General features: G+C 39.3%; 1 protein-coding gene across 1 annotated transcript; it reads right to left on the reverse strand.

Annotated features, from left to right (window-relative positions):
* Window positions 1-2,983: 2,983 nt before the first annotated feature.
* Window positions 2,984-4,773, reverse strand: CYP77B1 (cytochrome P450, family 77, subfamily B, polypeptide 1). The gene is made up of 2 exons (XM_089627395.1): window positions 3,634-4,773; window positions 2,984-3,570 (listed from the first exon to the last, which is right to left on the reverse strand). The coding sequence occupies exons 1-2, from the start codon at window positions 4,684-4,686 to the stop codon at window positions 3,082-3,084; spliced, it is 1,542 nt and encodes a 513-aa protein (XP_089483521.1). The 5' UTR covers window positions 4,687-4,773; the 3' UTR covers window positions 2,984-3,081.
* Between the last annotated feature and the right edge of the window lie 9,519 nt (window positions 4,774-14,292).

The raw sequence follows: 14,292 nt of genomic DNA on the forward strand, positions 1-14,292 counted from the left end.
TCGCCTTGGAATCCTTCTTCTCCACATTCTTCACGTACTTACGGCAGTTTTCAACGAAGAACTTCCAAACCACATTGGCCCACGGGTACGAGTTAAACTGGTCCAAGTCCTCTACCAATTTAACGTACGACTAATCTCGAATGGTCGTACCCAAAGGGGCACCGAGAAGTACGTTGAAGAGAAAATGAAGCAGCAAGAGCTTGACTCGTTTCTCATGCGGCCACCCTTGCGATTCCACCAATTTTGTTGTAAGCATGACGCGACTGTTGGTCGTCCCGTTGGAGAACAATTCATTGAACAGTCCACCTTCGGCCGGCTCGGTATAATCCAAGGCTGGGACGTCCCCATGGTCAGCCCTAAGATAGAACAAAAATCCTCTCTTGTGAACGCCCGCGGTTCTCCCCCGAGCTCAATAAAGAGAGTATCTTCCCTCTCTTCTTCACCGATAAAGTAACTGACCCTCATGAATAAATGGTTAATTATCTTAGAGGATCAGGTGACCTTCGGGACGTCCAGAAATTGGCCAAAACAAGAGTTGCTGAACATAGCCTTCACTTCTGGACCCATAGCCGCTGATTTATCGAACGTCTCCAACGTTCCATAAAAACTGATATTATGATCAACCACATTTGATTCACAAATGTACCTCTTCCACCCCTGAATACCGAGCACAATTTCACACAATTTCAAACACAATTTCGCACAATTTCAAACACAATTTCACACAATTTCAAACACAATTTACGAGCACAATTTCACACAATTTCAAACACAATTTCCGAGCACAATTTCAAACACAATTTCCGACCTTAATTTCCGACATCAATTCACTACCACACCAGAATTCATTCACTACCCAAAACCATTTTCAAACACAATTTCATTCACTACCACAACAGAATTAGTTCACTACCCAAAAACAATAAATCTAAACCGGTGGGTTTACCTGGTCCGTATCAGAGGTGGGTTTCACGCCACGGCGGGGCTTCTTCGTAGCCTTCTTCGAGTTCAACTTGGGCGAAGCACTCGTTTTCCTTTTCCGGGCCGGAGAAGTGTTTGGTGTGGTCGCTTCGGACGCCTCCGGTTGTTTGAGCCCTATCATCCTAGGACTCTTTCACGTTGTGGGTTCGAAAATAGGGTTGGGTGGGTCAGACATTGCGACTTGAGGGATTGGTGAGTGAGACTGGTCGCAAATCAGGGAGAGAGAGAGAGGTGGGTCTCGGTCGCGATTTTGGGTGAGTGAAGTCGTGAAGGATTCGGGTTCGGGGTGGGTCTCGGTCGCGATTTTGGGTGAGTTTGGGTGAGGTCTGGGTGAGTTCGACTGAGAGAGAGAGAGAGAGAGAGAGAGTAAATGGGTTTACACGGTTAGGGAGAGAGAGAGAGGTATAAGGGTTTACACGGTTAAGGAGAGAGAGAGAGAGATATATAAATAATTTTGAATAAAAAATAGAAATTTTATTTTGGAATGATATTAAATGAGGTTGGTGTGAAATTGAAAGAAAAAATAAGGTTGAGGGTATATTTGGTTTTTCACTTTTGAGGAACTTGTATTTTTGGCCAAAGTTATACTTTGGTGGATTTTTGGAAAAAATTATTGATATAGTGGTAGTTTGAGCAATTTCTCTTATATATATGTCATTCTATTACACAAGTAATATATAATCGATTTTGTTTGATTATAACAAATTTTAACTTTTTTGAAATCGATAATCGAACCAAGCTAAAAATTAGTTAACCAAAATTTTAGTTCGGTAATGTGGCACCACATTTTGATTTTAAATCGGTTCGATTATCAGTTTATAACTTATGTACGTTTACTTAATTTTTACTGTTCTAGTTATCCGAGTAAGTGCGCATTAACTAAAGTAGTTTTTATAGCATCGGAGAGATGCAATTTTCCTATCCAAAGACGAAGTAATCTTTCTATTGTAGATTTGATAGTAAATAGAATCTGTGTAAACAATGTTGTATTAATCTATGTGACCAATATTGTATATTCCCTATTATATAATAATAATAATAATAATAATAATAATAATAATAATGTAAAGTATTGTCTTTGACACTTACATGCACGTCGCAGTGGCTCGAATGAGTTTCCACTAGCAATTTGAGACCACATATATTTATAGCATAAAATACAGATGAGAAACAGCTATGAACAATTTATTGATCCCTGTAAAGTTTTTGTGTCGCATCGCATGGCCATGGGTTGTTTTAGGTGAGGGAATTAAAAACCACTACACTGTCATCCAGATTTGAGGATTCAAATTTATGTCTCATTATGTGAATTTGTTGGACTCTTTGTAGGGCAGGTTGCTTAATAAATACAGTTATTAAAAGTCTTACAAGAGAGGTTTAATTAATTAAGACACTTGGCTCATTTTTTTTCTCATTATTATGCCACGGGTTTTTCGCGGGCTTCAAACGTGGGAACTTTTAATAAAATCATCCTTCTATTCTATCAAGTTATATAATGTATATTTCTAGAGTTTTCATTTCTCGTCGTAATGGATGTATATCATTTTGTTTGCTAATTGGGTATAGCTTAGAAACGGTATTTAAGACAAAGCTTTACGTTAAAAATAAATAAATACTTCTAGTTTGGCGGTGGGATTATTAATCCAAACGAGAAACGAATTAAGAGCGACCATAAATTCTAGCCCACACACCCACAACGAATAATTAAGCAATAAGCACCATAATAGTAATACTATTAGTATAATATAAAAATGAATTAATCAAATGACGCACAAACTTTTTCATTCTTCCGCTTGTTGAGGAAGTGAGAAAATCCTCGTACTTTTTCCACGAATAAACAAAGCTAAAATCTATACACATGACCAAGACCAATCTTGCAAACAAACAATCAAAAGGTCAAACAAACCAACAAACAAAATCACATATATATATAATTAAGAAATTAAGGTAACTAACCACAACCCCCTCCTCATGGCATGGATAATCACTCCCTTCCCCTTCCTTATTAATAAACAAACCCCTAATTAACACGTATAGCTATATAATCAACAAAATTTAATCCCCCATTCCGTACGTATTGATCCGATGAAGAATGGACGTTCAGGCCCGGGGCAGAATGGCGGCCCGGAGGGGATTCTTCATGACGACGGTGAAGGCGAAGGTCTCGGTGGGGTCGGGGGGGTTTCCGGGGACGGGGACCCACTTGAAAGCCTGGACCATCCGAGCCAAGAGCAAGTTGATGTGAAGCGTCCCGAGAGTCCACGCGGGACAGATGCGGCGGCCGGCCCCGAAGGGCATCATCTTCAGGGCGCGCGTGCCGGTCACGTCCACGTCCACCCCGTCCCCTTCCAGGAACCTCTCCGGCCGAAACTCCCCCGGGTCCTTCCACGTGTCCGGATTCTCCGTCACCCACGCCGTGTAGATCTCCACGCTGACGTCGGCGGGGACCGTGTATCCCCCGAGCTGCGTGTCCTCCGTCGCCGCGTGGGACAGCACGAAGTGGCTCGGCGGATGCCTCCGGAAAGTCTCCTTCACCACCGCGCTCAGGTACGGCATTCTCTCCGTGTCCGCTTCCGTTATCACCGCCGCCTGAAATTAGGCCACGGTTTAATTACCATTTTGATTAGACGTTAAATATTAATGCCCACGTACCTTCACTGCGGCCGCCGATTTCTCCCCGAGAGTGGCCATGATCTCGGCGTAGAGCTTGTCTTGGATGCTCTGGTTGGTGACCATGTGGAAGAGAGCCCATTCCACGGCGGTGGCGCTGGTGTCGGTCCCGGCGTTGATGACCTCTGAGCAGAGAGTGATGAGCTCTTCTTCGCCGAGCTTGCCTCTCCCCGGCGCGTGGAGCCCGAAGAGGGAGTCGATGTAGGCCGCTCCCACCGGGGAGACCATGTAGTCGTCGACCTCGCCGCCGCTCTCCACGAACTTTCTGCGGTCTCTGACGAGGGGGACGAGGCACTCGAGCTGGACTCGCCGGAGCTCCTTGGCCTCCTTCACCTGCCGCCGGAACAGCGGGGTCAGGAGCGGGAGGAAGTCCGGGAGCTTCGGAGTGGTCGCCATCATCACGTCTTTGAGGACGCTCTCGATCTTCTTGATCCGCTCCACCGAGATCTTCGCGCCGAAGCACAGGCAGATCAGGACGCTGCAGATCGTCTGCCGGCAGTTGCTCATCACCTCGACGGAGCCGGTCTCGGCGGACTCGCGCCGGAGCCGGTCCATGTGGTGCCCTAAAGCCCATTCCCTGATCCACCCGCACTGCTTGACCCTAGTCGGGTTGATCAGCTCGGTCACGAAGTTCCGGCGGAGAGTTCGCCAGAGAGGGCCGTACTCGGCGGAGTTGATGGCGCATTTCCCCACGGAGAAGATGTTCCGGATCGGGGAATCGGCGGGGCGGCTTGCGAACTCCGACCCGCGCTGGACTAGGGCTTCGTGGATCAGCTCCGGGCTCGTCACGATCACCAGAGTTCTCTGACCCATCTGCATCGTGAAGATCGGGCCGTACTTCTCGCGGAGGTCTCGGACCACGTACATGAAGGGCCGGCGCTGGATGGCCACCTGGAGGAGGTTTCCGACCACCGGCCATCCCGGCGGCCCCGGCGGGAGGTTCCGCTTGCCGCCGCCGGTGGCGGACCAGCGCCGCCACCAGAGGCGAATGAAGACCAAGGCTCCGAGGAGCACTAGTGCGTCGGCGTAGTTCATTGTGAGAGACTGTTTTTATTGTCTTTCTGATTTGTTGAATTAGGGTTAGTTCAGACTTCAGAGTATTGTGAGTGTGTGTGAAAAGAAGTGGTTTATAGGGAAGCGACGAGAGAGAGAGATTGGTTGGGGTGGTGGGGATTATTGGGAGGCTTTTAATTAATGACTCTCTATCTACCTGTCCCTCTCCGCCAATTTATTGCCTGTGTCATTAGTGGTTTCACAGTTTTGAGTCATTGTTTTCGAGGTCAAACTTTCAACTGCGGACTAGAGTAGAGAAGAAGACAATATTATCAATATTCAATAGCAGTATTGTTGATCACAGGCTCACACAGTAAATACCTAACTTGAATAAAGTGGTCAAAGTTACAAAGAATTCCTTTTTTTTTTTTTGTTATTATTATTATATTTATATATATGTTTCATACAACGTATATGTAGTATATATAGATTGCTGCTATTATTGTCTACTAATTACAATACGTGCATTCTTACATCATGTATTAAATTATGGTATACAAATTAATACCATTTGATATTATTTGTGCACAATTTTAAAGAAATAATTTTCAGATATATATATATATATATATAGCACATAAGTTTTTTGAGATCAGTTGTATTGAGTATGGACGGAGTCAGATAAACCATTAAGAATTGTGTAGTTAATTACTTGAGACGTCGTTGTTAATTATGCATGGGAATGTATCGTGGGTCGCTCGTGAAAATTAACATAAATAATTCAGAAAGAGTTTTGTTGCTGTATCATACGTGTTTTGATCTGCCTTTTTACAGTAGTGGTACGTGGTTGGTTGTGGTTGCATCAACCAAAATTTATGTGCGTTCATACTTTACCAGCTTGCATATCTTAAAGAAACCATGTCCCAATAACATGAATGCATTCATTTATTTACATTTATTTATATTTGTTAAATATATAGGACATGATAATGTTCATGCATTTGAGTACATCTATGTATTCCTTCTTTAAATTTACATATTTTTATTATATATGCTTTGTACACCAAAGTTGGATCAACATAAATAAAAAGATTAATGGTGGCAAAAATATTTAATATTTTTCTAAAATAATACTTATATACTCATTTTTTTTGCGCCGGTTATAATATTTAATATTACATTTTAGTTGCACCGTAAGTACTTTCTTCGTTAAGTTGGACGAAAAAACACGTGACAGCCGTTGATTTAGTGAAAAAAAAAATTAGTTCAACATTAATTATATTATCCTATAATAAAAAAAATTAAAAATAAAAAAATCTCCTCATCAATATACAAAAATTATTAATTTATTATAAAACTAAATAAATATTTATCATATCATTGTATAATGCAAAAAAAAAAAAATTAAAAGAAAAAATCTCTTTCCATATTAATACAAAATAATATTATAAGAAATATTTTATTATTGTTAAAAACAATTATTGATGTATATTTTATTATAAAATGATATAATAAACGTTTAATCCTTTTTAAGAAACGTTAAGAATTAGACCAGTAGTCCAATAACTCGCCATTCTTTAAAAAAAAACTCAAATTTCATTTTATCAAGAAAATAATCCACCAAGCCCGCAGTAAATTAATTAACTTAAAAAATTAATTTAATTTACTCTTTAGTTAATTAATTTACTGCGAGCTTGGTTGACTATTTTCTTAATAAAATGAAACTTTGGCTAGAACCTTAAAAGAAAAAATTCTTCTTATTTTTTGTGTTATAAAATAATGTAATTAATACTTACTAGTTTTAAAAAATATAGTTGTTGTCGCTTGTTTTTTGACAATGATTTAGTGGTACGAGTGGTCCGATCCAAGCCAGGACCAAGTGATCACGCTCGGACCAAAGGTGTTTCGAACCAGAGGATTCGGATTCCTCTTCGTGGACGGTCGAAAAACCTTTTCGTCATATGATTTAAAATGAGGAAGAACAAAGATGAACTTCAAAGGGGGACTCAGAGGCAGTGCCTCTGATTACTTCTCCGACAGATTACCTCTCTGACGCTCAGCATTACTAGGGTTGAGATTAATTAATTATGAGGTTTTAGTGTGTTTAGAGAGAATTTCGAGTGAAACGAGCTTCAATAGACCTTCAGGCAATATTTCGGTACTCAAAATTTCACTTTTTTTGTTATGAGTTGAAAGTACTATTTATAGACCTCGGAGACAATGCAAATGAGGAAACTTCCAACATTTGCGCGTCGTTAGTGAGACGGGTCTTGTGCGCAAGCGACAAGACCTTGGGAACCGAGACCTTGACGGTCGAAACCTCTCAGTCGGGTCATTCGGCCGAGACCTCATTAAGCGGGACCTTTGGCGGAGACCTCCTTAGGTTACGCCGAGTGAGACATCCGGCTTGAACCTCTTTGAGGGGTGCTGGACGAGACCTCACGAGGAGAGGTAGCCACGACCTACTAGTCGGGACCTTCAGCCAGGACCTCACCAGGTGGGACCCTTGGCCGAGACATCTCGGGTGGTGAGACCTTTATAAGAGCGTCGGCCGAGACCTCATTGGTTGAAGGTTGCGGCCAGTCCGAAACCTCTTAGTCTGGCCCATGGTTCAGGGTGTCTTCGTGGTTTGGTCACATGGGCTTGTCGGTGCACCCCATGTAGGCCCATGACTGTAATTTTGCACCGGGTCAAAATAGCCCGTAACAATAGTTATTAAATTTTTTGTATTATAAACTGATATATTTAAAGTTTAATTAGTTTGAATAGTTTTTTTTTTTTGTATATTAATGAGGTGAGAGATTTTTTTTTAATTTTTTTTATATTATAAAAATATATATATCTAATGTTGAGTTAATTTTAAGGAAAAATATTAATTTTTCATCAAATCAGAGACTGCCACGCATTTTTCCATACAACTTATTGGATGAAATACCTACAGTACAATTAAAATGTAGCGTTAGATATTATCATCGGCACAAAAAAAGAATAGATATATAAGTATCATTTTGGATAAACATTCAAAATTAAGTATTTTGCTGCCATTAAACCTATACAAAATTATTTGTATTCCGACTTTTATATGTTGACACGTATTACTCAGTTTTAAGAATTGACCGTTTGAAAAAAATATGATGATTATTTCTTGATTAAAATCATAGTAATATAGTTCACATCTTTATTTTAATGAGTTTTTTTTAAGTAAAATAAATTAACAATCATACCAAACTCAATTAACCAAAATAAATCAAAATTAGTCTATGGTCTCTTATTTCTAAGTTTCATGTTCAAATATGATAACTTTTCTGTGTATATTAAATTTATTATTATAGTAGGAGTTATTGGCGACAAAAATACTCAGAATTTTTATTTGATGCACTTTAATCATCAACCTTTAAAAGTTGCGAGAAAAATCATTAATGTTAATAATTTGTGTTGCCGTTACTACTTATGTCATTAGACTGATATTGGACGATCAGGATTGATTTAAGTTTCTAAATAATTCACAAAATCATTTAAAAACAAATAATGAATACAAAAAATCATTTAAAAGAAAACAAATATCATTTCATTCATTGTTGTTTGAATCAAGAGTCTGTAATTGGAGAGAGAGAGAGAGAGAGAGAGAGAGAGAGAGAGAGAGAGAGAGAGAGAGAGAGAGAGAGAGAGAGAGAGAGATTTAGGAAAAGAGATTTTTAGTTTTTTTTTATATTTAAAATTAATAAAAATCAAATTTTATTATTTTTATTTTTATCAAAATTATGAGATCATTACACGTGGCATTGCATTTAACTTTAACGGCCGAAGAAGTGACGGCGACAAAAATTATTAACATTAGTGTTTTTTTATGCAATTATTAAAGATTAATTGATGATTTATTCATGAGATTGAAATATCTGCTGCGCAGACCTGAACTAACCACCTATTACTTTTAGCAATAAATTTACGTAACCAATACCGGTATACAATATGGTCTGCATGTGGTGGAGGTTTATAAATAATGCTGATACTGGTCTATTCATCTAATTATGTCACACTTATATACAGATAGTAGATAATAATGGTTCCTTCTTGATCTATATATATGCTATTGAATCCTTTGGTAGTTCTACTTCTACCCCTTTTTAAGCAGCGTGTAAGACAAGGTCTCTTTTAAAATCAAACTGCCCTAGTTAATTGCTATGATATGTACACACACATATACACACACAAACATATATATATATATATATATATATATATATATATATAATATGTACAAACACATACATGATACATAACAGATTTTGTTTGCATCATTAACTTGGTTTGTTGCTGGAGAAGCGTACAGGATTTATTGTCATGAACAATCTCCTTTGAAGCTATGCTTCCTGTTAGCGTATAAGACAAAGAAGTCCTTAGTCCCAACCCAACCAATGACAAATTTTACAATTATATATGGGATTATCTGAATCGTTAAACATTTGTAATATATATTACAAAGATATCACGTGATAAAAATGTGTGAATCTTGTCCTTCTTAAATAAGTAATATTGGGCAATAAAAGATATAATGGATTATATATTACACTAAACTATAGATGAAAATATAGAAACAGCCACGACAAGTCGCCGCTGTTTCATCTAGTGTCGCGGTTATTTAGCCACGACTTATCGTGGCTATTCCCGATAATAAAAATAGTGGTTGTTGCCATTGTTTGTTGTAGTGACGCTCTTAATTACCCATTATCTTTGAAAACCCGATTGAATTGAAAACTCTCTTATCAGTGCTACTGCTAGCTAGGTCTGTGTTCATAACTAATTAAATAAGAAAATAATAAAAACACCATAATTTTGAGTCAATTTTAAAGTATATATATTTAGGCGTAGCTTCTAAAAGCTGTTTTTGTAGTACTGATAGTTGGTATCTCTCAGTATAAAGTATATATATATATATATATATATATATATATATATATATACAAGTCATTATAACTCTTTTTTTAAATTATTTTTATATTTTTATTAGAAAAAAAATAGTTATTGATGAATCCTCGATATTTATATTTGGATCTTATAAAAAAAATCACTAATTACAAATAGATATCATTTCGATATTGATAAATATTATTTTAATAATATTAATTAATAGAATAAATGTTTATATTGTTAAACTACAATTTGATATCAGCATTTAAATAAGGGGTAATTAAATCGGTAATCCAATAGCTCTATCTCCTTTTGAAAAATAGCTCAAGTTTCATTTTATTAATAAAGTAGCTCATCAAGCCAAAATTAATTAAATTGACAGTTCTATTAATTAAATTAACTAAATAGTTAATTTAAATTTAATTAACTTCGACATGGAGAACTATTTTCTTAATAAAATGAAACTTTACCTAGATTCTTATAAAGATGTAGAGGATTGACTAATTGCAACAAATACTTCTTTAAATAACTATATGAAATACCCATTGATATAGCCAATAACTCATTAGAAACAAAATTTCAATATCGGTATTTTTAATCCTTGATTTTGAGAATGTTTTTGTTCCAATTTGTAATTTGAAATAGACATATAACAATAAGATCATAATTTATTATTATATTCACTATTATTTATAGATTTGAATTCAATTTTAATGATAGATTTAATGCGTTGAACAGAAAGTGTAGAAGAAAAAATATAACGAATTAGGCCACTTGAAACGGTAACATTGCTATTTCACTACTACAAATACAGTTTTCCGGTGCGGTTGACTTTTGGGTGCGACTATTCGCACCTAAAAGTCGCACCAAAAAGACTTTCAGGTGCGAATAGTCGGACCCAAAAATCAATTAAGCGCTGAAAAATTTTCGGGAATTTTTTTGAATTTGGGTGCGACTAGTCGCACCCAATAGTGTTGTACTAGTATTGGGTGCGACTTAGTCGCACCCAATACTGTCTCCAAACTTATAGGTGCGACTAAGTCGCACCTAAATGTCCAAAAAAATTTCGGCGGCCAAAACTTCCCCCTTTTTTAAAAAAATGTCATTGGGTGCGACTTAGTCGCACCCAAAGGTGTCATTGGGTGCGACAAAGTCGCACCCAAATTTAAAAGTGTTTATATATAAAGCATGCTCGATAGGTTTTCATTCAAACACCAAATTCGCCCAAAAAAACCTTACCGCCTCTATCTCTCTGTCTCCGACTCTCTCCTTCTCTCCCACCCCGTCGCCGCCACCACCCCGTCGCCGCCGCCACCACTACGCTCCTCCGACCGCCGCCACGACCTCTCAGCCTCCGTCACGAGGACCGCCGCCACTGCCATCTCTCTCTCCGGCCACCCCGTCGCAGCCACCACTCCAACCTCCTCTCGCCGCCACTGCCCTCTCTCTCTCCGGCCACCCCGTCGCCGCCGCCACCACTACGCTCCTCCGACCGCCGCCACGACCTCTCAGCCTCCGTCACGAGGACCGCCGCCACTGCCCTCTCTCTCTCCGGCCACCCCGTCGCAGCCACCACTCCAACCTCCAACCTCTCGCCACCACTGCCCTCTCTCTCTCCGGCCACCCCGTCGCCGCCGCCACCACTACGCTCCTCCGACCGCCGCCACGACCCTCTCTCTCTCAGCCTACAGGTTCGTCTCTCTCTATCACTCATCTTTCCCTCTATCTATTTCCCTTGGTCTCTTACAGTCTCTTTGCCTCTGAGAAAAATTAGGGGTTTTTTCTTCTAGAGTGAATGAGGGAGTGGGTGTGACCGTGTGGGTGTGTGCTTCTCTGTTTGGGTGCATTTGATGTAATGTTGAAAGAGTTATCTCTAGAAATTATGTATTTTCTTTTTAAACTATGAAGTGTGAAGATCAGAGAATGAGAGAAAAGAGTGTTTGGTCCGATTAGGATTTTAAATTTTGGGGCTTTTGGATTTTGAACGTAAATCGTGAAATTGATGTTTGAATATTTCAATTTGAGGTTGAGGTTTGGTTGTTACGTGTTCAATTGGTTGATTTCATGGAATACGTGTTCAATTTGTGACTTTTGGATTGATTTCACGGAGCAGGTGCCTCTCGCTGCGAGACAGTCCTACTCCGACAGCCTCTTTCGCTTCGTCTGAGCACGCCCCCGAGCTTTTTTCCGTTGCTCCGTCGCTCATAGCCTCAAGCCACCGTCCTTGCTCGTCGGCTCTTCAAGAGGTTAGTTCATTTATTTATATTCTTATATGTACTCTAATTAATTAGAAAGTTAATTAGATAGCCAATTTAGTTTAGTTAGGTTAGTTTTATATGTTAATTGTAATTTGAAATTATTACTTAATATATAACATTAGTAAATTGTAAATGATATCATTAGTTTACTTAATTTGAAATGTTAATTAGACATTTTAGTTTAGTTAGTAATGTTATATTGTGAATGTTATGTTAATTTTAGTAATGTTAATTTGAATTAATTTGATAACATGTTTAGATTGTATAGTAAAATGCTTAGGTTTGTGATTTAGTAAATTATATGTTTGGATTGAATTAACAAATGTTATGTTAATTTGAATTAATTTAATAACATGTATAGATTGTATAATAAAATGATTAGGTTTGTGATTTAGTAAATGATATGTTTGGATTGAATTAACAAATGTTATGTTAATTTTAGTAATGTTAATTTGAATTAATTTAATAACATGTTTAGATTGTATAGTAACGTGCTTATGTTTGTGATTTAGTAAATGATATGTTTGGATTGAATTAACATATTATGTTTGAATTAATTTAAGTTGATATAATTAGTTAGTTTGTTGTAAACGAGCCACGGAGGTTCTGTTTAGGGTTTAGTTGATTATTATGATAGTTTTAGATGATTTGTATATGCTTTTAAATGAGTTTGCAGGTTTTTGGTTTGTTAGTATTATAGGGGAAACTCTGCCGAATTTTAGATTGAGTTTCTAGCATATTATTCTCAAATAACATAAAATTCATAATCTCATCTTCATTCATTGATCTTCGTCCCGTACCAATAAGTAATCGACTTCATTCGTCTTCGTCACTTAACAGCAACTCTTAATAATTGTTCTTTTTTCATTTCGTTTAGCGAAATCAATGTCCAATCCAAGTAGAGATTGGATCACCGAAAACAATCGGTTGTCCTTGCAGTATAAACTCGGAGTTAATGAATTTATCCGCGCTGCAAGAAGATTTCCGAACGATAATTACGAATATCGATGTCCATGCAAGCCTTGCAACAACGTGAGATGGCACGACATTGGGGTTGTAAGGCATCATCTGCTAAACAAAGGTTTTACCCCGGGCTACACAGAATGGTATCATCATGGCGAGGTCGTGCGTTCCGTCGGTCATCTTGAAGAAGTCCCCATCGGAGAAACAACCCAGAGAGGAGTAGGAGGAATACATGCTGCTGTGGAGGATATAAGAGATCACGAGGATTTCGATGGTGTTACGGAGCCGGCTCCGAGCGATGTGCGTGCGGAGGAGCAAGTGGAAGACTTGTTCGCTGAGTTGGAAGCGGAATTGTACCCTGGATGCAAGGAGTTTTCGTCGTTGTCATTCTTGGTTCAGTTGATGCACCTTAAAGTCACGAACCATTGGACGAACAAGTCGTTCACAGAACTGCTGCAGCTTTTGAGGAAGTCTCATCCAGCCGGTAATCGAATACCGGAGAAGCACTACGAGGCAAAAGCGAAGCTGAAGCGTTTTGGCATGGGATACGAGATGATCGACGCGTGTATTAATGACTGTGTCCTATTCCGAAAACATCTCGCGAACGTCGACGTGTGTCCGATATGTAACGAGAGTAGATGGAAGCCAACTGGTAAGAAGATACCGCAGAAGATATTGTGATATTTTCCCTTGAAAGATCGATTGAAGCGACTGTACGCATCTCGACACACGGCGCTTCATATGGAGTGGCACGAAAGAGATCGCGTCAGGGAAGCTGGCGTTCTACGACATCCTGCTGATGGTACCGCGTGGAAGAATTTGGACGAGAGATACCCAGGTTTTGCTGCAGAGCCTCGGAACGTGCGGCTTGGGCCAGCTGCGGATGGATTCAACCCGTTTGGGGATATGAGCCTATCATACAGCATGTGGCCTGTAGTATTTACGACGTACAACTTGCCGCCTTGGTTGTGCATGAAGAAAGAGTACCTGATGCTAACGCTTCTGATCCCGGGGCCCCATTCACCAGGAAAAGACATGGACGTTTTTTTGCAGCCTGTGGTTGAAAAGTTGAAAGAACTGTGGGAGAATGGAGTCCGCGTTCGTGATGGAGCCAGAGATGAAGTGTTTCGGTTGCGTGCCGCGTTACTTTGGACGATAAACGATTTTCCGGCTAGATCGTATTTATCGGGATGGAGCGGCCAGGGGTATCTCGCTTGCCATACGTGCAACTTTGACACGCCGTCCCTAAAAATCAGAAACAGGATCGTCTACTACGACCATCGTCGGTTCTTAAAAAGGCGTCACCGATTGAGGAAAAGCAACGATCACTACAAAGATAAGCACGAGAAACGAAATAAACCCGAGAAGTTGACTTCGCAAGACATACTCGCTCAGTTGGCTGGTGTTTCTTGCACGACTACTGGCAAATACGCTGCCTCTGTAGCCAAAAAACGAAAGCGAGCTGAGAGCGAACTGAATTGGACCAAGAAAAGCATCTTTTACGAGTTGCCGTACTGGT

This window comes from Urtica dioica, chromosome 9, assembly GCF_054948205.1.
Source record: "Urtica dioica subsp. dioica isolate 48M chromosome 9, U.dioica_male_clone48M_v1_H2, whole genome shotgun sequence".
Lineage (NCBI taxonomy): Eukaryota > Viridiplantae > Streptophyta > Magnoliopsida > Rosales > Urticaceae > Urtica > Urtica dioica.

Coding starts and splice junctions, on each gene's coding strand:
- CYP77B1 (XM_089627395.1), bottom strand. CDS start 4,686: ATGAACTACGCCGACGCACTAGTGCTCCTCGGAGCCTTGGTCTTCATT. Junction 3,571..3,633: donor AATCGGCGGCCGCAGTGAAG/GTACGTGGGCAT, acceptor GCCTAATTTCAG/GCGGCGGTGATAACGGAAGC.